The sequence below is a fragment of the Bos indicus genome, chromosome 19 (genome assembly GCF_029378745.1).
Source record: "Bos indicus isolate NIAB-ARS_2022 breed Sahiwal x Tharparkar chromosome 19, NIAB-ARS_B.indTharparkar_mat_pri_1.0, whole genome shotgun sequence".
In the NCBI taxonomy this organism is placed as follows: Eukaryota; Metazoa; Chordata; class Mammalia; order Artiodactyla; family Bovidae; genus Bos; species Bos indicus.
This window is the reverse complement of record NC_091778.1, coordinates 27,541,332-27,564,536: the sequence shown is the minus strand read 5'-3', so window position 1 is coordinate 27,564,536 and position 23,205 is coordinate 27,541,332. Positions and strand designations below refer to the sequence as shown.

The following is a 23,205-nucleotide window of genomic DNA, read 5'->3' as shown; positions in this document are numbered from 1 at the left end:
CAAGGGAATGAGAGCCTCTGATTGCCCAGACTGGGTCACATGCTCTAGCCTATGTTAGGGATGAGACTGTACATAAACTTCATTAACAGAGAGAAGAAAAATAAGTGGATCCAATGGGAAAATCAGGAGCTTTTCCTGGAAAGAGTGGAGTACATATCGGGGAGGTGAAGAACACCTACCAGGGAGGCAGAGCTGGATTGACCCCCAGTCCATTGGCCACACAGCAAGTTCGGGAAAAGGTCATCCTTAGTCAGGAGGGAGTCATCCTCTTTCTCTTAATTTCCATGGAGAAGGAGGAAAAGAGAGGGACTAGCTTGACTGAATTGACTCTAAGAGATTTGCTGAGAATAGGGATGAAGTTATTTTATCTCAAAAGGGAGAGATGAGAGGGAATTCCCTGGCAGTCCAGTGGTTCTCCAGGCTTCCATTGCAGGGGGCATGGGTTCTATTCCTAGTCAGAGAACTAAGATCGCACATGCCACATGTCGTGGCAAAAAAAAAGGAGAAATGGCTCCAACCCTCTCTCTGGCCTAAAGTGCGGGCTCTACAACTTTTTTGTCTTTGGAATTATTTCAACATAAATTGCGAACACTAGTGTGCCTCCCCTAACTACTTCAGGGTGCATATCATTATAGAGTTCAATATTTGTTTACAGTTTTTCTCTTTTTTTAATTTTATTTATTTATTTTTGGTTGCACTGGGTCTTAACTGCTGCGTGCAGGCTTTCTCTAGCTGTGTCTAGCAGGGGTGCTCTCTAGTTGGGGTGCACGGGCTTCTCACTGTGGTGGCTTCTCATTGCAGAGCGCAGGTTCTAGGGCGCTCAGGCTTTATTAGTTGTGGCACATGGGTTTGGTTTCCCTGCAATATGTGGAATCTTCCCCAACTAGGGATCAAACCCATGTCCCCTGCATTGGCAGCCAGATTCTTTTGAGGTAAAATTTACTTAGGTTGAAATGCAAAAATCTGAAGTGTGTAGTCACTGAGTTTTAAGAAATGCACACACCTGTGTAAACCACACCTGGCAGACTTTTTATTACCGTAGAGTGAACAGAAAAATCCATCACCTTCAGATTTTATCTGAGGGCAGGGAAGAATGAGACCATCAGAGTGGTTTTCAAGGAACAGCAAGGCCAAGGAGGTGGAAGGAGGAGGATGAAGCCCTTCCCTGATAACTATAACTGTCCCCCTAGGCCTGCCTGTTCAAGGTTGTCGTTACACTGCACAGTGATCCCTTAGAACATAACATAAAGTAGTGCTCAGTCACTCTGGGCCCGTGTTAGTGATGCTATTGTTGTTATTGTTATTATCCTCACCTGATGGCAATTCTTTGTCAATTTTTAATTGATCAAAACCCTGTAAGAAAAGAAGGGTGAATGGTAGAATCTGGACATGACACCTTACCCTGAACCTACCAACTCTGAGGTTTTAACTGAAAACCAGCAAATAATGAACAGTGTTATATACAAAAATGAAGTGATGGTAGATTGCCTATTTAGCAGCTATCCCCTTCATTTTCCTTGATGGCAAAGCCCACTTCAAGCCAGAAAGGCAGAAGATAGGCCTTTCCTATAGCTGGGCATGTGAACCAATCCTGACCAACGAGACATTAGGAAAAGTTGCTGGGAGCTTCTGGGAAAGTTTTTCCTAATTAATGGAAAGTTCTATGGGAGAAAATGCCCCCTTTCCTTCCTAGGTTTATTGTCATAGGATGTGATTGTTAGCTTTCCTTTCATAGGAAAATTCTCTTAGCTTTCCCCGCATGGTGGCAAAATAGCTGCCATGAGGGGAAAGCTAAGAGAATGTAAGAAAAGTCAGCTCATACCTCTGAGTCTTAAATCTGATGCATTCTGGAGTGAGTGCTTATCAAGATGCCTTGGTTTGTGAAGTCATACATTTCTTATTGTTTAAGTTATCTTTCATTGGATAGTCTGTTCCTTGCAGCCTAAAGCATACTAACTGATACACGTGATTTGTAAAATTTGTTGCTAGTAAACCTGAGCATTTCCAGGGAACAATCTTGTCTGTATCACAAAGATCAGACTGTTAACTATTGTAAAGAAAACTAAATTCACTGATTTGGGGCACGGGTAAGCCATCAGTTCTCAAATCAGCTAAGGTGGTAGAACAGGAATTGTTTCCAAATGATAGTTTTCCATGTTTGTAGGGATTTTAACATCATCACTGTTGCTCAGAATGGAAACTGTCTTCTTATTTGTGACGTTATCTATGAGTCAGATATGACACTGGTGGCTGACTTGGGGTTTCCTGTGGGGCTAGAATACACAAAAATGCCCTGTGAAATCTTGATGTACCTAATTATATCATCCAAACTGGAAACAACTTTGTTGGTAGAAAACATGGTTTTATTACAGGTGCCCTGTATAGCATCTCAGCCAAGTTACACAGGCCCAGAGAAAAAGGATTTGTTTTTGTCACACTGGTAGATTTTCCATTAATGATCAATATTCAATAAATATTTATTAAGTGCCTAATATATGCCAGGGTTTCAGCTGGACATTGGGAATATACTGGAATATAGACAGCTTCCACCCCAAAGAGTCCCAAGTTAGGAAGGAGATAAAGAATTAACTAGGCAATTATAATGCAGAGTGAGAAGTGTTTCATTAGGGCCAATTGCAGGGAGCAGTGAGATCCCATGAGGTCACTCATGAGTGTTTGGAGGGAGATGCAGGGACAGGACCCTGAGAAAGATTGGCATTGAAGAGATGTTTCAGAAGGAGGTGTTCTTGCAAAGATGGAGACAGGCCAGTCAGGCAGGAGGAGAACCAGGAGATGGTGGTGGCCCAGAAACCAAGGAGGAGTTTACACATGTCTGGTATTTACTTTTTAACTTTTGGTGTAGATGTGGATGGTTTGCGGAAATTTTAAAAGGGAAAGCATGCTTGTAAAACACTTCTATCCTTTAGCCATTTTTTCCCCTATAATTAAAAAATATAATTAATTACTTTATGGCTGCTCTGGGCCTTTGTTGCTTTGTGCAGGCTTCCTCTAGTTGTGGCAATCAGGGGCTGCTCTCTGTTGCGGCGCTTGGGCTTCTCATTGAGGTGGCTTCTCTTGTTGTGGAACACAAGCTCTAGGCATGCGGGCTTCAGTAGTTGTCCTGTGCGGGCTCTAGGGCATGTGGGTTTTTTCTAGGATTTAAGAAATGAGTCCTCTCTGGCTCATGGAATACCAGAATTCCCTAAGGCCATAGTTAGAGAACCACCGGTCTAAAACAAGGAGGTATTACAAGGAGTTGGAAGTTTCTATGGAGTCTAGAAAGAGAGAACCTGGGAGGAAGCACGTGTCCTCACTGGTCCAGCCGTGCTTAAGTGGTTGAGGGGGATGACAGGTACACGTTTTCCATCTCTCAAGGAGGAGCTCAGTCCGGGTGTCACTCCTGGGCCTTTCCACCAGTTCATGCTGCTCGCCCTGCAAGCCTGTTAGCTGGATTTCTCAGGGATTGCTTAGAAGTCAGCATCCTGTGAGTCTGGCTAAACAGTGTCAAGTCTTCAGGCGTCAGCAGATCAACTTGAAGGAATCGATGAGGTTCAGGGTGACTCGGGCCTTGGCGACCCCACTAGGACACTCGTATAACTGGACCGCAGCCCGCTCCCCGGATGTATCATTGGGTGTAGCATAATGAACTGGAGTTTCTGCCTCCCCGTCACTCAGGGATAGGAATCTGGCAGGGAGGATATGGTACTGTTTGTCTTGAATGCTACACAAGGGGGAAAGCAGTAATGAAAATATCGGAGGAGCGTATTAAAGACCCCTGAACTTTCATCTTGAATCTGCCACTGACTCGTCCCTTTCTTTCCTGTTCCCTATGATTTTTCCTGGGGAAACCTGTTTTCCTCCAGTATACATGTTGCAAAATCAACACCCCTATGGGTAAAGTCCGTCCTGTGGTCTAGAAGGTGACTTCTGTTCTTTGTTGATTGTTACGGTGCAGCCAGGAAGCAGTGAAAAAACTCTGGCTGGAAACTTGGATCTCTGAGGTTAGTTTGGCCAGTGTCATAGAGAGGCCCTGGGGCTTGGGGTTGTGTAGGTGGGGAGGGTTCACAAGAACAAGAAGCACACCCCCACCCTTGAAGAATCCGCAAGGTGTGATGTGTGACTTGTGTGCAAGAGCGCTTAGCTGTGACTACCACCCACAGCCCCTCAATGTGTGAGGTGGGTGGAGCAGGTAGGGGCTTGTGCAGGGGATGGGAGCCTGGGAGGCTCGTACAATCAAACACCAAGATTTAAGGTCACTTAGAACCACACAAACAGGGGAAGAATGCCGGGAACTGAGTGGTTTCTCGGGGCGGAGGGAAGTGGGGAGAGCTTTGCAGGGTCCACTGGGCCTCCACATGGAACCTCGCTCAGCAGAAGCCCAAGGCCTGACTCCTCTCCATTCTTAGAGCTGAGCACAGGCAGCTTTCCTCTGGCTGCAGTTATCTGATCACTGATGCTTCTCCATCTGATTCAGAAAGTGTTTATCTTATAGAGTTCCATAATATTACCACTGGCTTTTAGACTTGGGCACTTATTGAACTTCAGCCATTCTTGATTGTTTTTAAAATAAGCTCTGTGAACCGTCTTCTGCTTGCCAAAAGGAAGAAACGTTTGTTTCAAAATGATGATTTTCTGTATTGGCAGGGACATCAACATCATCATAGTCTTCCTCAGGCTCAATATAGCTTGGGACGGTGATTGTCTTCTTATTTCTAATTTTATGTACCGAAGAGTATGCAGCTGGTGTGGGCCGACTTGGGGTTTCCTGTGGGGCTAGAATACACAAAAAGGTATCAGATGCAAAGCTAGTGTATGTTTATGTATTTTTGACCAAGTGGCTCTGCATGATTTTCATGGGTTTCAGTATCCTCCCACGTCTTGGTGGACCAGATCCCCATTTTGCAGAGGAAACTGAGGTCCAGCCATGACACAGTCTCAGACTCACCCTAGTGAGTAAGTGGCAAACATCAGTCAGACATCTTGACTCCCTTGTCGCTTTGCCTGACTGCACTGCAGTGGGAGCCACAAGACAGAAGTTCAGACAAGAAACTGACCAGCGCTGGTAGTGAAATGAGTAGTGCTGTACCTACAGGTTCTAATTCTCATAAGGAAGCAATACAAACATTTCCTTTCAGGCATGTCCCTCACAATGACTGAATACGGCATTCCAGAACTATCTATAATTGCTCACATGCATCACCCCTCTGCTAAGAAGGAAGGGGGCAGTGGTGTCTTCAAAAGGTAGAATTAGCAGAAGATGGGCACATAGCACATGGACTAAAGGGGAAGAAAATCTCAGCTCCCCCTCGATGGGGCCTGGAACTGCCACCGCACAATCACATCTTTTCCTAAGAGAACTTGAATAACAACCACCATTTCAGTTCTGCAGTCAGATCCAAACTCATCTTCAGGATTCAGCAGTCACTAGCTGTGTGACCATGAGTAAGTCACTTAACTTCTCTGTGCTTCAGTGTCTTCCTCTGTCAGAGGGACATAATAATGTACCTGCTGCATATAGTTGCTGAGAGGATTAAATGAGACAGTACCTATAAAGTGCCAAGCATGGGACCTGACACACAGCGCCTGCTCAACAAATGCTAGCTAATATTACTATTTATCTATTCAATTAAAATATTTTCATCCATTATCTACTAAGCTCCAGACACTATTGTTTTTTTTTTAATATTTGTATATATTTATTTGGTTGTCCAGGGTCTTCGTTGTGGCATGCAAACTCTTTAGTTGTATGGCACGTGGGGGATCTAGTTCCCCAACCAGGGATCAAACCCAGGCCCCTTGCCCTGGGAGTGTGGAGTCTTACCCATGGATCTCCAGGGAAATCCCTTTAGGCACTGTTCTTAATGGTGGGTAAAGAAGGGTGAACAAGACAAGAAGGGCGCTTATTTTCTAGGGTTTGTATTATAATGGAGGAGACAGATAATGGACAGATGAAGGATAATTAGCTTACTTAGGATAATTGTCATAAGCTTCAAAAGGAGAATTGGAAGGATTTCTTTATGTAGGATGGTCAGGAGTGAACTCTCTGAGGTGGTAACATTTGAGCTGATACCAGAAGGGTGAGGTAAAGTCAGCTGTATGTAGAGCTTAAGGAAGACTATCCCAGTCAAGGGAACCAGGCAGAGATTTTCTGATACAAAGTGTGAAAAGCCCAGTGTTCCTTTATATCCATGCTGCAAGCTGGAATTTGAATATGAATTTACACATTGAATATTGGAAACATTGGTACTTATTTTGTACTCCCCCCCCCCATCTTAAACTTAATTCATCTTCTTGAAACAGGTTGCTGCCATCTGCAAATTCCAGTATAATAGACTGAAAGTTTGTGTCCCCGCAAAATCCATATGCTGAACCATGTGTGCTAACCACCAGTGCAGTTATATTCAGAGATGGGGTATCCAAATAAGTAATTAAAGTTAAACAAGGTCAGAAGGGCAGGGCCCTGATCCAATAGGATTAGTGCCCTTCTAAGAGACACCAGAGAGCTGTTTCCCCTCTGTGTTTGCACACAGTCATCTGCAAACTAGAAGTATTCTCACCAGAAACCAGACTGGCCTTGCACCTTGATCTTAGACTTTTAGGCTCCAGAACTATGAGAAATTTACTGTCATTTAAGCCACATTGTCTGTGTTACTGTTTTATGGGCAACCCAAACTGACTGCTTCCCAAGTGGCTCAGTGGTAAAGAATCTGCCTGCTAATGCAGGAGGCACAGGAGAAGTGGGTTCGATTCCTGGGTCAGGAAGATCCCCTGGAGGAGGAAATGGCAATCCACTCCAGTATTCTTGCCTGGAGAATCCCATGGACAGAGGAGCCTAATAGGCTATAGTCTGTGGGGTTGCAAAGAGTTGGACACGACTGAGCAACTGAGCACAAGCTGACTAAGATGCCAAGACAAATTTATTATTTTACTCTGAATGAGACTGTTATCAGCAAATTATACTCACAGGCAACTCCTGGGGAAAGCATATCCCTGGGTGGCAGAGGGGGTAATTGAACTGAGAATTGTTCTGTAACATTCCTGGAAGAGAGAAAGAATAAGAGTCAGTGTTTGGTTTTGATCATGCCTGCTGATTTAAGAGAAAATGTCAAGGGAAATGGACAGAGTTGAACATTCAAATCTTGGTCCCTAAAGACTGAAAGCATCTCCTTTCTTTCCTAGGTCTTGCATCCCATCTGTAACTGACACACTAAAAAAACCACTTCTTTAGCCCAGGGACCATTTGGATTTGAGGGTGTGGAGCAGAAGCACTCTAACTTAGACCCCGGATCTCATCTTTCTGTGTTTACCTGAGCTGGATCAGCAGGGGGAGGTAAGCACCGGGTGTATTTTGATGTGCAAAATGGATGTGCAAAACCTGGGCTTCCCAGGTGGCTCAGTGATAAAAAGAATCTGCCTGCCAATGCAGGAGACATGGGTTTGACCCCTGATCCAGGAACTCAACATACTGTAGAGCAACTAAGCCCGTGTGCCACAACTATTGAGCCTGTGCTCTGGAGCCTGGGGAGCCACCACTGTGGAACCCATATGCTGCAGCTATTAAAGCTCTAGAGCCTGTGCTCTGCAACAAGAGAAGCCACAGCAACGAGAAGCCCTCACACCTCAATGAAGAGTAGCCCCCGCTCACCACAACTAGAGAAAAGCCCCTGAAGCAATGAAGACCCAGCATAGCCAAACAAACAAACAAAAAACAGGTGTACTCCTAATGCTAAACATACACCCACCATGTGACAGCAACATTGGGTATATATCCTGCTGATCAAAAGATATGTTACTAAAATGTTTATGACAGCACTATTCATAACAATGGCAAACTGGATGCTACTCAAATGCCTATAAGTAGCAGAATGGATAAATTCATCATGGTTCAGTTCCACAGTGGAACACTCTATCGTAATGAGAATGAACAGTCTACAATTACACACAATGAATCTCACAAAAAAGTGCTGAGCAGAAGAGGTTAAACACTGAATAACACATACTGTATAATACCATGTATAGGAAGTATAAAGACAAGGAAAAATGAGCCTATACTATTTCAGATAGTGATTATCCTTAGGATTTAAAGGCTGAAAGGGTATATATGGGATTGAGGTGCTGGTAATTTTGTTTCTTAATCTGGGTGCAAGCTACCGGGTCTTTTTAGTTTGTGGAAATTCATTGAGTTGTACTCTTACCATATGCATTTTTCTGTATTTATATTATACTTTGGTAAGAAGTTTCAGGGGCTTCCCAGGTGACTCAGTGGTAAAGAATCTGCCAGCCAAGCAGGAGATGTGGGTTGGATCCCTGGGTCAGGAAGATCCCCTGGAGAAGGGAATGGCAACCCACTCCAGTATTCTTGCCTGGAAAAATCCCATGGGCAGTGGAGCCTGGTGGGCTACAGTCCACAGGGTCGCAAAGAGTCAGACACGACTAAGTGACTGACCATGCACACACCAGCTCAGTAGTGCAGGCACAAGAATGAAAGTGGACAGGTGGTTCTCAAAATTAAAAAGCAGGATTCCCCGCACTTACTCATACATCGTTTCTTCATCTCTCTGCTTTTGTTTCAAGGACTTGGAAATTTCCCATTTCTTGCCTAAGGAAAAAAATAAGCATATTCATTTAGGAAGAATTGTCCAAAATTGTGATCTTTAGAGTTTAGAAGAGACCAGAGAATGGGCAGGTTCAGGATAGTCAGAAGAAGAACCATCCAGAGAAAACAGACTTAGGGGCACAGAGCTTATAAGTGATAGAGTCAGAATGTCATCCAGATAGTCTGACCTCAGAGTCTGGGACTAATCCAGTGTGGGCTGTGGCTGCTTCCTCATCGCCTGGTACTGTGTCTACCTAGCATATAGCTGTCACTTAGAAATACTAGTTGAGTGAATAGCCAAAAGGATTAATGGGAGGAAATGAGATGAAAAATGGGAATAGCAGTTTGTAAACTGTGATATGCTGGACATGTAAGTTATTATTAATTATAACCTACTTGTTAATAGGAGTGGGTCAAGATAAAAGAGAATAAGTAAAGTTTTTGTTCAGGGTCATATTTTGTCCATATCTAAAAGCAAAATGTTTTGGGACTTCCCTGGTGGTCCAGTGGTTAAGAATCTGCCTTCCAATACAGGGGACGTGGTTCGATCCCTGGTCAGGCAACTAAGATCTCACATGCTTCAAGGCAACTAAACTGGCACACCACAGCTAGCAAAAGCTTGTGCACCGCACCCAAGAGCCTGTGCAACCAAACTAAAACAAATACAAATTTAAAAAATGAAATATTTTAAAAAGACAAGTGGATAGAGGACTACAGTAGCTAGAATACACTTTCTGTATTTAAAAAACTAATTACCATCAGAGGGTGGAGGGGAAAGGGCTTTGAATGGGGAGCCCAGTGTACCCAAGTTCTGGCTCCAACTCTGCCACCAAGTCCCAGGAGACCTGAACCAAGGATTTGCCTCTCTCTGAACCTTGCTTTTCTTATCTCTACAGAGAGATTGAAAAGAATGACAGAAGCTTTCATTCCTGAGCAGCCCTGACCTTCCAGCACTGGTTCAGCAGGACCCTGAGGCCATATCCAGATGCATCAGGAGGACAGGGCCCTAATTCTGGAGGGATGCCCCCTAGGTGCCCCAGGGCAAGACGGCCATACCTCTCAGAGCATTTACCATCCCCAAGTGTGCTCCAGGCCTAGGTCATTAGCTAAGGGGTAGGATCTTAAGAAAACTCACTACTGAACCAGAATTTCATGTTTTTGGAGATGAATATTAAAGTAGAAACTCACTTGTAGATAGTCTAAATTTACAGTAATCCTCCAGGAACCTGCTTATTTATGTCCAAGTGTGCTAAGAACCTCTGTCCAAGGCACATATAATAGCCCCAAATTCAGAGTATGATCTTAGAATAGGCAGTCACGGTGGTCAACCATGAAATGAGTCCATTTTTCATGCCTGAAGACTTTTTTTGTAATACCACACTTCAAAATGTGAAGGTACGCTATGGGGTAAGGTGAGAGATGGAAAACTCAAATTAGGGCTTTTTTTCAGATAGCTCAAAAACAGTCAGTTTTTAATTTTTTTTTTTTATTTTTATTTTTTTTGCATCTTGCGTGTCATGTGGGATCTTAGTTCCCTGACCAGGTATCAAACCCATGCTCCCTGCTTTGGAAGCATGGAATCTTAACCATTAGACAGCCAGAGGTGTCTTAAGACATTTTTAAAAACTACTTTGTGGAGAATGATTGCCGTACAAAACGCTGTACATATTTCATGTGCACAAGTCAATGCATTTGGAATCAAGACAGTTTTTGACATTCCATGCACTTGTACTCTCAAGTTCCAGCGGTAAGGTGCTGTGACATTGGAGAGAGACAGCACTGGAGAACAGCATGCCTTGAAACTGATTCTGCTTTTACCCAAACCGTGAGGGCCGGAAGAGTTCTTGGAGATTAAGTAACCTCCCTCCCTTCACTGTGCAGAGGGGGAAATTGAGGCCCAGAGACACATATTAGTAGCAGAGCTAGGAATCGACCCAGAGTGCATGATGCTAAATCCAGAGTTCAGCCCATGGAAGCCCAGAACTAATCTTTTTGCCCTAAAGAAGCCCCAGTGCCCCAACAACCACCACTTCCCTCCCCTCCCTCCACCTGCCCAAGGGGGAGGGTCATTACCTGGTCTAAACAGACACCTACAGACACAGAACAGGATGGTGCCCAGGCTCACAGAGGTAAAGATGATGGCCACAGCCAAGATGATCCAGAAATGGTCCTTCCACCAATCCATGGCATTGAGATCCTGAGAAGAATGGAGGGAGAGGATAAGACATGAGTGAAGGGCTTCTTGGGAGGTGGAGGCAGTTATCTACCATGTTGTGCGGCAGCATCTGCTTAGGGACCAGGCAGGCGTTTGCTCACAATCAAACACTGCTGATTTGCAGCTGGGAGACCTCAGGCAAGTGATTAACTTTCTCCAAGCCTCAGTGTCCTCACCTGCAATATGCCAGTGATGCTGTCTACTACCTTACAGGGAATTTACGAATATTAGAGGTAAGACATGTACTTACCAGTTACTCTAGAAACTGTACACATAATCACTGCTTTTCTTTACACTGTCAAACATGCAGCAGGAAGGGGAAATGCCATTTAAAGCAATAACTGACAGCAGTTGTTTTTATATCAAAGGGACAACTAGACTAAATTCATAACAGGGCAGATAGAATTTTGAGGGCTTTTTTTGGGGTGTGGGGGAGTGCTTCCCTGGTGGCTTAGATATAAAGAATCTGCCTATAATGTAGACCTGGGTTCAATTCCTGGGTTGGGACGGTCCTCTGGAGAAGGGACTGGCAACCCACTCCAGTATTCTTGCCTGGAGAACTCCATAGATAGAGGAGCCTGGCAGGCTATAGACCATGGGGTTGCAAAGAGTTGGATACAACTAAGCAACTAACATTTTCACTTGTTTTTTGAGGTGGAGGTTAGAAAAATACCTTGATGGATCTCTTGAGTGAGGCATGATCAGAGGGAGAAAGATGCAAAGCAAACTGAATTAGTCTTGAGAAAAGGTTCATTTCCATTATAGGTTATTACAAGATATTGAATATAGTTCTCTGTGCTATACAGTAAATCCTATATATATATATATATATATGTACAGTAAATACTTTATATATAGTAGAGTGTATCTGTTAATCCGATGCTCCTAGTTTATCCCTCTCCTCCTTCCCCTTTGGTAGTTATAAGTTTGTTTTCTAGTTCTGTGAGTTTGTGTCTGTTTCGTAAACAAGTTCATTTGTATTATTTTTAAAAATCCCACATCTAAGTGATGTCATACAGTATTTGTCTTTCTGTGTCTGACTTATGTCACTTAGTGTGTCTCTAAGTCCATCTGTGTTGCTGTAAGTGGTAATATTTCCTTCTTTATGGTCGAGTAATATTCCATTGTATGTGTGTGTGTGAATATATATGTATACTCCACATTTTCTTCATCCATCTGTTGATGGCCACTCAGTCTCTCTTCTCTTAGTTAAATGTCTCCTAGTTCTTAGTCTAATTTTCCCCTCATATATTCTATCTCTTTGACTTTTTCTTTACTCCTGACGGATTTCTCCGAGGAGACACATAAACATACTCTTTACAGCTATAGAAACACACACCAGGCAGAGTTAAAAGCTGTTGTGTCTGAAGAGCATGACTGGGTGTGGGGAGGGAAGCAAGAGGCCTGGCAACTTGCTGTTCTCTGTAAACCCTCCGAATTCTTTGCTTTTTTATCTTTTTTAACTTATGTGTTTACTTTTATAACACTGATAAGAGTCAATCAACCATTTAGTGTAGCTTCCCTTTGTTCAGATTTCAAGTTCAGAGAAATTTTATTCTCATCAGATTCTTGGGAAAGAAAGAGGAAATAGGATGATGCCAGAAAGTGAAACTATGGGTCACTTTTCAGAACAATGCAAAGTGGTAAATACTGTGCAGTCCTGTTCACACAAATTGAATGGCTTTGATTTCCCATCAGATGTTTTGAGCGTGTTTAGTGCACCAAGAGCTTTCTCATCACTCACCTTATTTCACCCTCACCACCACACCCTTTTCTAAACAGGGCCTGAGACAGAGGCGTAGTGACTTCCCCCAGGTCACCCAGGAAGGAGGGAGGGCGGAACGCTTCCTCTCTGTGTCTCAGAGCCTTCCAGTGTCAGGATGCCTCTGAATCATCAAGGAGAGGTCAGATGGAGGTCAGGATATCTCACTTTACTTCAAAAGGAACATCGCTGTGGTAGTCATATGGTGTTGTGGGGGTCCAAGGCATTCCCCAGAATGAATGATCGGGGCTTGAGAATGAAAGTCCCAAGTTCCCCATAACCTAAGATCAGAGAAATAGCTCTTCCCCCATGAACTGCCAACAGGTGCCTTTACAACAGAACCAAGACGAGCAGGTCTTTTTGGGAGCATGCAGCTGAGGAAGGGGGCTATTAATAACCACATCCCAGTGGTCCCCCCACCCCAAGAGAGGGGACAGGAGCCCTGGGGAGAGATGGCAGGGAGTACAACTGGTGGGCAGTGTGTCACGGCTGTATAGTCCAGTTCAGGCTCTGGAAAGTATGGAAACTGAATCCCACTTGTGTTGTCAGGCCTGGAGTAGATAAGGTCGTGGGGCGCAGGCTTCCTGAGAGCTACTGAAATATCACGCAAAGAGGTGTTTACATGAGAGGAGGCTGGCAGCCAGCCCAAAGGTGCAGCTGAGTCTCTCAAGGGACCCCAAGGGACTCAAGGGCCAAGGGTGAGTCTCCACCCAACACCACAGACTCGATCAGCAGCAGTGACCCAGCGAGAGGAGACTTCCTGTGGAAAACTGTCCCTGTCTTTCCTCCTCAATCCGATACTGGGGGGAAGGCGGGGGTAAGGGCAGGGAAGGGTGCTTAGGGAGCTGAGGCAGACTTCACCCCTCACCTTGCTCTGTACTCCCCTCACTGGGCAAAGCGGGGAGCTTTGGGTCAAAGATGAGACGGAAGTTTTTAAATGAGTGTGACTAAATTTTTAAAACTGAAATGAATCTGCTTAGTAATCAAAAGTAATAAAAGTTTTGGGGTTGGACCAAAATGTCACTGGGGGAGGCCTCTCCTTGCTGGAACAAGGCAGGAACCCAGGCAGTAGGGTAGTTAGAAAAAAATTGCATCTGTTCGCTGTGGCCGCTCCAACAAATCACCACGGATGTCATGTCTAAAAACAGCACAGAAGTTTTATCCAGCCAAATTGCTGGGTAACACAACAGCCAGCACGTTGCCATTGGGCAGGGTTGGCCCCTTCCGAAGTCCCCACTGGAGAAGCCACTTCCTTGCTCCTTTCAGCTTCTGGAGGTTGCTTGTGTTCCTTGGCTCACAGCCCCCTCCTCCATCTCCTTGCATCTCTCTGACAGTCCTTCCCCAGTCACGTCTCACCTCCTCTTGTGCCTCCCTCTCCCACTTATAAGGACTCTTGTGATAACAATGGGCTTCCTTGGTGGCATAGCTGGAAAGAACCTGCCTGCCAATCCGGGAGACGTGGGTTTGATCCCAGGGTCAGGAAGATCCCCTGGAGGAGGAAATGGCAACTCACTCCAGGATTCTTGCCTGGAAAATCCCATGGACAGAGGAGCCTGCCGGGTTACAGCCTGAGGGGTCACAAAGAGGTGGACATGATTGAGCACGCATGCACACACGCATGCTGTGGTTACACTGGGCTCACCCGGATAATCCAGGTTCATCACTGCATCTCCAGGTCAGCTGATTTGCAACCTCAGTTCCGCTTGTGACCACAGTTCCTCCTTGCCTTGTAGTCTGACATAACCACAGGTTCCAGGGGTTGGGATGTGGACATCTCGGGGTGGGTGAGACCACCACACAAACCACCTCATGCTGATACTGTAGGAAGATGAGACTCTAGTGAAAGTGGTCTCATGGATTTATACATTATAAAATTTATTTTTATTGTTTTTTTTTTTTTTTTTTGCCTTCTATTGATGTCTCCGGAATGAAAAGGGAAAAAGTCAGCAATGATCCTGCCATCTCTGACCAGAAGTCCACCACAGAGTGCTCGATGTTGCTGGCTCAGGGAAGAAGCAGCGAAGACCCACCCCAAGGCTTGGGACAGACGTGGGTCTCTGTGTCTGGGAGGGGACTGCCACATGGGAGGGGACATTTTTGTTTTCAAGAGTCTGAACTCATTGGAAGTTTCTCAAGGCTGGACTTGGACTCAGAAATAAGAGAGAGCCCCATGAGCCAGAGTAGGGGCTCATAGTGCAGTATGGACCAGAGGACGGAAGGATTCAGTGTGGCCCCAAAGCTGATCCAAAGCTGAGCCATAGGTCAGCAGGTCCTGGGCCTGGGAAGGGTGAGGTGCTGAGTCTACAGATACAGGTTAGGGGTCCTGGCTGCCGGGAGGAGGGCAGGGCCTGACCTCAGTTCCTGTCAACTGGGGGAGCATTTGGTGGACACCACGAATGGAAGAAAGAAGAGTCAGAAGAACAAGGGAGCTGCCTTTAGCCATTAGCTATTGAGGACCTGGGTGTGTCAGACCCCAGGGCAAGAACTTGAGGAAGAGTGGAAATTCCCAACCTGAGGCCTGGCCATTGGGACTTTGTTTTAGTAAAGTTCTCCAGATGATTCTAGGTGGAGGTCAGTGTTGAGAACCAGTGACATACATGTTATCACTTAATCCTTATACTGGTGTTGGGAGGAGTTATTATTACCCCCATTGTATAAAAAAAAGATAAAAAGAGAGAACTCATAGGGTTTAGGCAATTTGTTAAAGGCAGCATGGCTAGTAGCTCACTAGTCTAAGATTGCAGCACAGCCTGGTCTGATGCCAAAGTTCATGCTGTTTTTACTCTGTCAGATTTACACCAAGTTGATAAATACTTCTTTTCATAACAGAACTGAAAGCAGAACCATCGGTCAAGAAATTCCAATATTGGCAAGACCTCTACCTTGAGTTGTGACTTGTTCCAAATAATAAGAACCTCAATATGAAAATGCATCTTAGAAAAGGAACATACATATATGCTACCTTAGCATGAGTTCAACCACACTGTACGGCAGGTCATAATTATAGCCCCATTTTAGAGAAAAGAGAATAGAAGTTTAGATGAGCTCAATGAACTTGCCCAAGGTCATAAGTGGAAAAAATCAGAAGCTAAGCCCAGGACTCTTACTTGTGACCACTAAGCCAGAGCTTTGGGAAATGTACTAAAATGCAGATAGATACCACAGTCTGTGTCCCAACTCTACTCCCAATTCTGATTTGTAACTCTGGTGTGGGACTCAGCATTGTTAACACACGCTCCAGTGGGTTCTCAGGCCTTGGGGAGAACACTACATCCAGCCAGCTTGTAGAGCCCCGAGCTGCAGAGGTGAGGAGGCTGAAGGCTTGCTCCTCGCAACATTCACAGGCAGTAGAAGCAGCAAAGTAGACTGAAGGCACTAAAACAAACCCCTTAAACCCAAAGACTTCTCCTGTTTGCTTGTCACATGGCTGATGGAACTCCATCATCAACAAGTCACTCTCTCCCTACTTCCCCTACTTTTATACCCATTTGCCTGACACTGAGGAAGAGGAACTGATTTTTACTAGGGTGTGAATGGCTTCACGGAGCCTCAGGATTCCTTCCCCAGGGCTTTGGCAGGAGCAGGAGTATCCTAGAATCTTATCCAAAGTCCTTAGAGGATAGTCATAACCAAACATGGCCTCGGAGTGAAGTTCCTGCAGGGCTAAGGTGACCTGGGAAGACCTGCTGTCTGCCCATCGTCCTCCCTGCTTGTCCTCCCCTCCCAGCTTCACAGACGCTCCTCGCCCCAGAGCTCAGTGTCCTGCACTCTATCGAGCCACTTCTTCTCAATCACCCTGTCCTCAGACAGACTTTGCATCTCAGTCACTCCTCTGATAACAGCTTAAAGAGGGCGCTAGTCAGCTTGATGAAAGCCCAGAAGGCAAGGGAAGCCTGAATTTCAAGAAGGGGGAAAAGTGAGATGAGGAAAGATTGTTTAAAATACAGGGAGTCAGTGTGTTTATAAACTGTGAAGTGTCAGGAAAAAGGACAAAATGAAATGCAGGCAGAGAAAAGAGAGCAAAAGCTACCTTCAGGGGCTCAGATGGAAGAATCAGCTTTTAAAAGGGAACAAGGATGGAAGGAGGGCTGTGCTGTTCAGCAGAACCAGACTGGGATGAGAGGGCAGGAAGCTGGCCAGAAAGCTCCTGTTCTGAGTTAGGAAGAGTCGACAGGCGAGGTTCTGGGGGCAGCAGGGTGAGAGGCAGACAGCCCTGCTTCCCACTCCGCAACAGGCTATGATCAATATTCAAAATGCATTTTTTTTTTTTCCTCCAACTGAGCCTGCATACACTTACTGTGACAGCTGTCTGATGGTTTGTTTGCTGTTCATCATCTCCCACACTGGCTGTAAGCTCTTGGAGAGCAAGAATCTTGCTGCTCCCTCTACCACTCTTTCTAGTTCCTAGACCGTCACCTGGAATGCAGTGGGAGTGCCATACGCATCTGTGAATAAATGACTGCATGACTGACGGCCCCACCTCCTTCCCTCTTCCCTTGTTGTGGGCAGGCTTCTCCGCTAATGATGCAGTAGGCAGTTTGGATCCAGGGTCTGAAATTCAAGTGCTGGCATTCTAGTTCTAAAGCACCTCACCTGGACACGAGAGCTTGGGCAGGCTCCCTGATCTCCCCCTGCCTTTGGTCGTGGGCTTCAAGCGGCTGGCTGGGAAGCAGAAGCCAGGCAGAGAGGTGTGAAGGGTGGAGTGGCAGCTTCTCTCTCTTGATTGCTCTGTCCTCCGTAGCCTAAGGCACTCAGTTCTGAGTAGGCTCAGGGTGGGAGAGCCACTAAAAGCAACTACCAACCCAGCTCTGACTCTCACTTCCCCAAAAGGCATTTCCGGGGAGTCAGTGGCAGAAAACACATTCACTCTCCATCATCAGGAATTCTGGAGACTGTGGCTTTGTTCAAGAATTTGTTTTTTTTTTTTTTAACCAAATTCCTCAGAGTAAGATGTGCAATTTACAATGTGACAGCTACACATATATTCACATAAATAAAACGTTTCACAAAGTGTCTTCAGGTGCACTCCAATTGGCAGTTTCTCATCTATTCTAGCCTATTTCATGAGAAGAAGTCCTGAGTGTCAGCCTCTCAGTTTATTTCAAAGTGTATTAATGGTAATGCCCTGTGTATTGAAAGACTTGAGTTTTTCTCATGAAAAATAAGCGACCTGAAATAGCCATGAGTCCCAAGAGGTGTGGGTGGAATGCGTGTGTTGGTGGTGAATTAGAGTTTCAGAAAGTTAGTCAGAAAAAGGCTTTGTCGGAAGAGGTGGACTTGCAAATAGCTTAGCAGGAAGTTGGGGAGATGTGAATATGAGTCCAGTTCCTTACTCTCTGCCTTTATGGACACAAATCCCTCTACCAGAGGCCTGCTCTGTCCAAGACAGCAGCCACTGGCCCCGTGAGGCCCTTCCACTGAGCACTGGCTAGATGGCTAGTTGAGTATGTGCTGCAAGTTCGAAATACACGCTGGATTTCAAAGACTTGGTACAGAAAGAACATGATAGATCTCATTAACAAATGTTTATCTCAGTTACATGTTGAAATGATAGTATTTTGGATAGAGTGGGCTAAGTAAAACGTATTAATAAAATTAATTACAGCTTCCCACCCCTTTTTAATTTACTCCCACCCAAATTGTAACACTGTTTCAGCCTTGGGTTGATGCAGTATGGAACAGAGGCTCACCCACAGGGGCTCAGAGCAGGACTGGCCTCCTGCGGAACCCACAGAAATCTGAGGGACAGCTCTGCACTTTGCAGGGCATGGAATGAGGGTCCAAGCTGCTCTCCGCCTGGATCTCAAGTGTCTGGGAGACTCCAGATAATACTGAGGCAACACCTGCCAGTCAGCATGGGCTGTGCTTGCCCGAATTCATCTCTAGTTCCCAGACGGTCACTGCTCAGGCTTAGTGAGGCCAAGTTCCCACTCGACCCTGCCCTGCTGTTGTCAGCCCCAGAAATGGCTGTCTGGATAGTTGATGGCCACCTAAAGTCCAAGTGTGGGATTTCCCTGGATAGAGGTCCAGAGGTTAAGACTCCATGCTTCCAAAGCAGGGGGCATGGGTTCGACCCCTGGTCAGGGAACTAAGATCCCATATGATGTAATGGTGCGGCCAAAATAAATTAAAAAAGTAAAACTCAAGCATGCCTGGGGTAGGGTGGGAGCAGAGTATTAAAAGGAGTTGTTTCTCTTCTCCCTCTCTCTGTCCTTCCACTTCTGTGAAAGGTTAAATACAAATCCTAGAGAGCTAAAGAGAAGAAATCAAGCCAAACATATCCTTTTTCCCACGTGCTCCCCTCAGTGTTACAGCTTATCACACCAGCTCTCAGATTAATCTTGTCTGATTTATTTCATTAGAGGGCTTGACTCTGTTCATATACACTCACCCATCATAGTTTATCGCCCCTGTTGCCACAGTTAGGAACTACATCTACTTGCTAGCAAAAATGAAAGATAACCATAAAATCCTATCATGGCAAAGTTGTGGTGAAACGGACCCTCCCACAGGGCCAGTGATAGGACACGTTAATTTTAAATACAATTTTGGAGAGAAAATAGTACATTTAAAAAACGATCGCACCATTTAATTCTATAATATCATTTCTAGAAATATAGCCTGAGAAATAATCTGAACAAAGTAAAACCCTAAGAGGACAATCGTGTAGAGGTGAACCTTCGTAGAGATGAACAGGGAGCTGCCCAGCAGCCAAATGGGGGTCTCTTGGGGAAGAAAATTACAGAAGGGCCACTTGATAGGACGTGTGTGTTAGTCAGTCGTGTCCAGCCCTTTGTGACCCCATGGACTGGGGCCTGCTAGGCTTCTCTGTCCATGGCATTTTCCAGGCAAGAAGACTGGAGACTTGATAGGATAGGATGCAGTAATCTAGGAGTCATTAGGAAGAAAGCATCATCAACTATTGAGAAACCACATGAAAGGAACAGAATGCTGACTTATATCTAGACTATCGCCACATCTTATAACATTACTTGAAGATGTGCCAGGAGAATGGCTGGGAGAAAGCACAGAAAGGTGGATTTAGATTGTTCGGTGCGTGAGAGTAGGGTCCTTCTTTCTTTCCCTCCCACCCAGCCTTGCTGTGAGGCATAAAGCAAACACGTTTTCAAAAATTTAGGCATCATGTTTTACAAGAGCTTCTGCTCCCTGCTCTCAAACAGGTCAATTTTCTAGTATCTTCGAGATGTTTGGGATGATGGGTTAGCAGAGCCCTCCAGAGCTGCAGGTCATTCAGGATTCTTAGTGAGTTTATTCCAGGATTTCTACAACCCAGCAGTCCTTCCTTGGGTCCAACCAAGTTTCTACTTGCCTTTGCATGTAAGTGTTAGTCACTCAGTCACGTCTTACTCTTCGGGACCCCATGGATTGTAGCCCGCCAAGCTCCTCTGTCCATGGAATTCTCCAGGTAAGAATACTGGAGTGGATTGCCATTCCCTTCTCCAGGGGATCTTTCTGACCCAGGGATCAAACACAGGTTGCATGCATTGCAGGCAGATTCTTTATCGTCTTAGCCACCAGGGAAGCCCCTTGCTGTTGCTTACTTTCCCCTGTTTGTTTGGCTCTGAGAATGTGAGGGAAACTTGAACCTGTCACCCAGGGGCTCTCTGGCAGGAATGCCAGCCTCATGTTGAGTAGATGGAAGAGAATCAGGGATGCTGGTGCCCTGAAGACAGCAGTGACATCTGTATTTCTATGTCTAGAATGTACTTATATCAAAATAAAACATAGGTAACTTTCCAAAACAGCTACGCCTAAGAAAAAATGACTGGAAGGCAAGACAGCAGCACCATCTTTACCGTGATTGTTGTGAGGTGGTGGGATCAAGGGTCATTGTTTCCGCTATTGCTTTGCAGTTTTCTAATTTTCAGACAGAGAAAAAGAAAGAGATGCTAAAAAAAAATATTCAAAAGAAGCTCCCAGCCCTTGTCTTCTGCAGGCTCAACAATCCCCACTTCTGATGCCTCCTTAGAGGTCCACACATGCAGAGGGACCAGGAGAGGGAGTGACATGAAGGACAACTGATGCATGAGAAGGTGGAAGTTAAAAGGACAAAGCCGAACCCAGGCCCCCACCGCAGTAATTTTTTCCAGACGGCGAGGGTAGATGGCTCAGTGGAGGTCTTGAGCCCGAGGCCTCTGCAAGAGAGGTCCCTGAATGCCAGAGACACAGTGACAAAGACACCCAGGCTGTTGGTGCTCATCCCAGGGCTTCAGGGGGAGCCCCAAGTTCACAGAGTTAGTGCCTCGATCCCCACCCTCTCTCCAGCACGGACCCACTGGGGGTCCTCGCGTGAGTCAGGTACCCAAACTCACCATCAGAATCCAGAGAATGATTACAACCTGCTCACAGTACACACGTCTCACTCCCAGGCACAACATCATTCCAGCCTGAGGAGCAGGCCTCTTCATGACCCCACCTTACACACGAGGAGGCCCCAGGAGCTGGAGATGACCTTGAGGTCACCCAGCCAGCCACCAGCAGGGTGGTTTCCAGGCCAGTTTTTCTCCAGCCCCACCCAGTGGTCCCCAGGCCCCAGGCTACAATCCCCCGGCCCAGCCCTGGCGGTCCCCTGCCTTGACTGGGCCCAGGTGCTTACCTGAGTTGCAGGAGGTCCAGATGTGAGCGGCTGAGGGGCCATCAGTGCTCTGAAGGCCGTGGCTCAGCACAGCTGGGGAGAGGCAGTCTCTTGCCCACAGGCCTTCCACCCAGCCCGAGCTGTGGGTGCCAGCCTGACCACACTTCCCCTTTATGCTCAGCCCACCAGGGAGAGGCCCCAGACACCATCACCAGGCAGCCAATTCCTCTTCTAGGAGCCAGATTCTTCTTTCTGCTCCTGTGCTCCTGCAAGGCCCACCAGTGGACTATCCTGTGGTGGAGAGGTCGGGCCCCAGGGTTGGGGGGCTTTCCCACAGACGAGCCTGCCCTGAGCACCCTGGAACTCCAGAAGAGCTAAGGGAACCTGACAACCCCCCAGACCCAGAGACAGACTGGGTAAGAAACCAGTTCACATGTATTAATATAAGGGCTGTCCCCCAAGGAAGACAGCTCTCATAAGCCCACGGCGGACCCTGGCACTCTGACCCAGCTTTTGCTCCTGTTTCTGAAGGTGTGTGACACACTGCATCAAGAAGTGGGTCCAACTGACCACTGGACTGAATCGTCTTTCCCACAACACCACTGCCTCCGAAATGGGGGCTGTGGGTGGGGAAGTCAACCAACTATTCTGTGGAACTGACTGTTCTGACTGAGTGGTCACGTCAGTAAAAATAGCCAAACTGGTATGCATTGTGTCTGCCTGGGGTGAAAATGTTCTGATTACTTTCAACCATAATGACAATACCCTGGGATATCTGGTAAACATTTAACAACAGGCTCTCGGGAGACAAAAAGATTCCTGAAATTTGTAGTGTTTGCTTATTTCCATGACATAAGTATCTTCACCACGGCCAATTTGAAGTAACTGACAGGAGTCACTGGACTTGGCACTGGGAGGGGCCAGTTTTTCTCCAGCCCCACCCAGGGGTCACACAATTGTCAGCTCACCACAGAACTGATAAATCCCACTGTGGAGTATCCCAAAGTAGGTGGCCAATACTTTGGCCACCTCATGCAAAGAACTGACTCATTGGAAAAGACCCTGATGCTGGGAAAGATCGAAGGCGGGAGGAGAAAGGGATGACAGAGGATGAGATGGCTGAATGATATCACTGACTCAATGGACATGAGTTTGAGTCAACTCCAGGAGTTGGTGATGGACAGGGAGGCCTAGCGTGGTGCAGTCCATGGGGTCGCAAAGAGTTGGACACGAATGAGTGACTAAACTGAATTGAGGGAGTATTCCCCTTCTGGGAATCAGGATCCAAAATCGGTACTCTTATCTCACCTTATCTTCACTTATTTGGAAGATTATTGTCTCCATTTTGCACGTAAGAATATCGAGGTTCCGGGTGGTTACATCAGGAATCAGCTCTGCACAGCCCAGGAAAGACCTTCAACCCAGGTCTGTCCATTTGCAAAAGTCTAGGTTCTTTCTTATTAAGGTTGATCCAAAACTTAGCTGCTCAAAAACTTCTCTAAGAGCAAATGTAAGAGTGAATTTATTTACTTTCGAGAAGTGAATAAATGCTTCGGTGGGTAGAACTTATCTTCTGCTACTCCTTGGTGACTCCTTGGTTTGTGTCTCATTAACTCATGCCATAAATGATTTTGCTAAGCCTCTGGGATGGCCATGTTCAGCTGAGATGCAGTGAACTTGATCAACCCACTGCTTCCCACAATGCACTTGGCACAGCACATCCAAGCAGGGGCATCAGGAGGTCCAAATGCCGGACTCCATCTGCCAACAACTTCCTCCATGAACCCTTAGCCTCCCTGGGCCTCAGTTTCCTTGTTCGTAAAATAGAAGAGTTTGATAAACAAGAAGGTGCTTCAGAGATTGTGCCATGAATCTCTCTTCCATTATTGTCTGCTCTCTGCAGCTGGGACAGGATACCTCCTCAACTACCCTCCTCAACCCTGGACCTCAGCACAGACCTGGGCACAACTGAAAATGCCTAATGGATACGTGTCAACTGCAAAAAGAAGCCAGGTCATCTACAGGGAAAATAAGTG

The 23,205-nt window shown here is 46.0% G+C and overlaps 2 protein-coding genes across 8 annotated transcripts in view; one reads left to right on the top strand and one right to left on the bottom strand.

Moving 5' to 3' along the window:
- ZFP3 (ZFP3 zinc finger protein) overlaps positions 1 to 23,205 on the top strand; it is a 136,389-nt gene that overhangs the window by 82,688 nt on the left and 30,496 nt on the right. For all 5 annotated transcript variants that reach the window (XR_011561962.1, XR_011561965.1, XR_011561964.1 and 2 more), the window contains 2 exons: positions 7,180 to 7,330; positions 23,073 to 23,202. The gene's annotated coding sequence lies outside the window, so the exon portion shown is untranslated. The remainder of the gene's footprint in view (positions 1 to 7,179; positions 7,331 to 23,072; positions 23,203 to 23,205) is intronic.
- On the bottom strand, positions 2,342 to 21,707 carry SCIMP (SLP adaptor and CSK interacting membrane protein). 3 transcript variants are annotated; one of them, XM_070772925.1, is made up of 5 exons: positions 21,191 to 21,707; positions 10,670 to 10,793; positions 8,536 to 8,599; positions 6,965 to 7,038; positions 2,342 to 4,773 (listed from the first exon to the last, which is right to left on the bottom strand). In XM_070772925.1, the coding sequence occupies exons 1-5, from the start codon at positions 21,230 to 21,232 to the stop codon at positions 4,562 to 4,564; spliced, it is 516 nt and encodes a 171-aa protein (XP_070629026.1). In that variant the 5' UTR covers positions 21,233 to 21,707; the 3' UTR covers positions 2,342 to 4,561. The 3 variants fall into 3 exon arrangements, with proteins under 3 accessions (XP_070629026.1, XP_070629025.1, XP_070629027.1); XM_070772924.1 differs by lacking the exon at positions 21,191 to 21,707 and adding an exon at positions 16,871 to 18,169; XM_070772926.1 differs by lacking the exon at positions 21,191 to 21,707 and adding an exon at positions 17,167 to 18,152.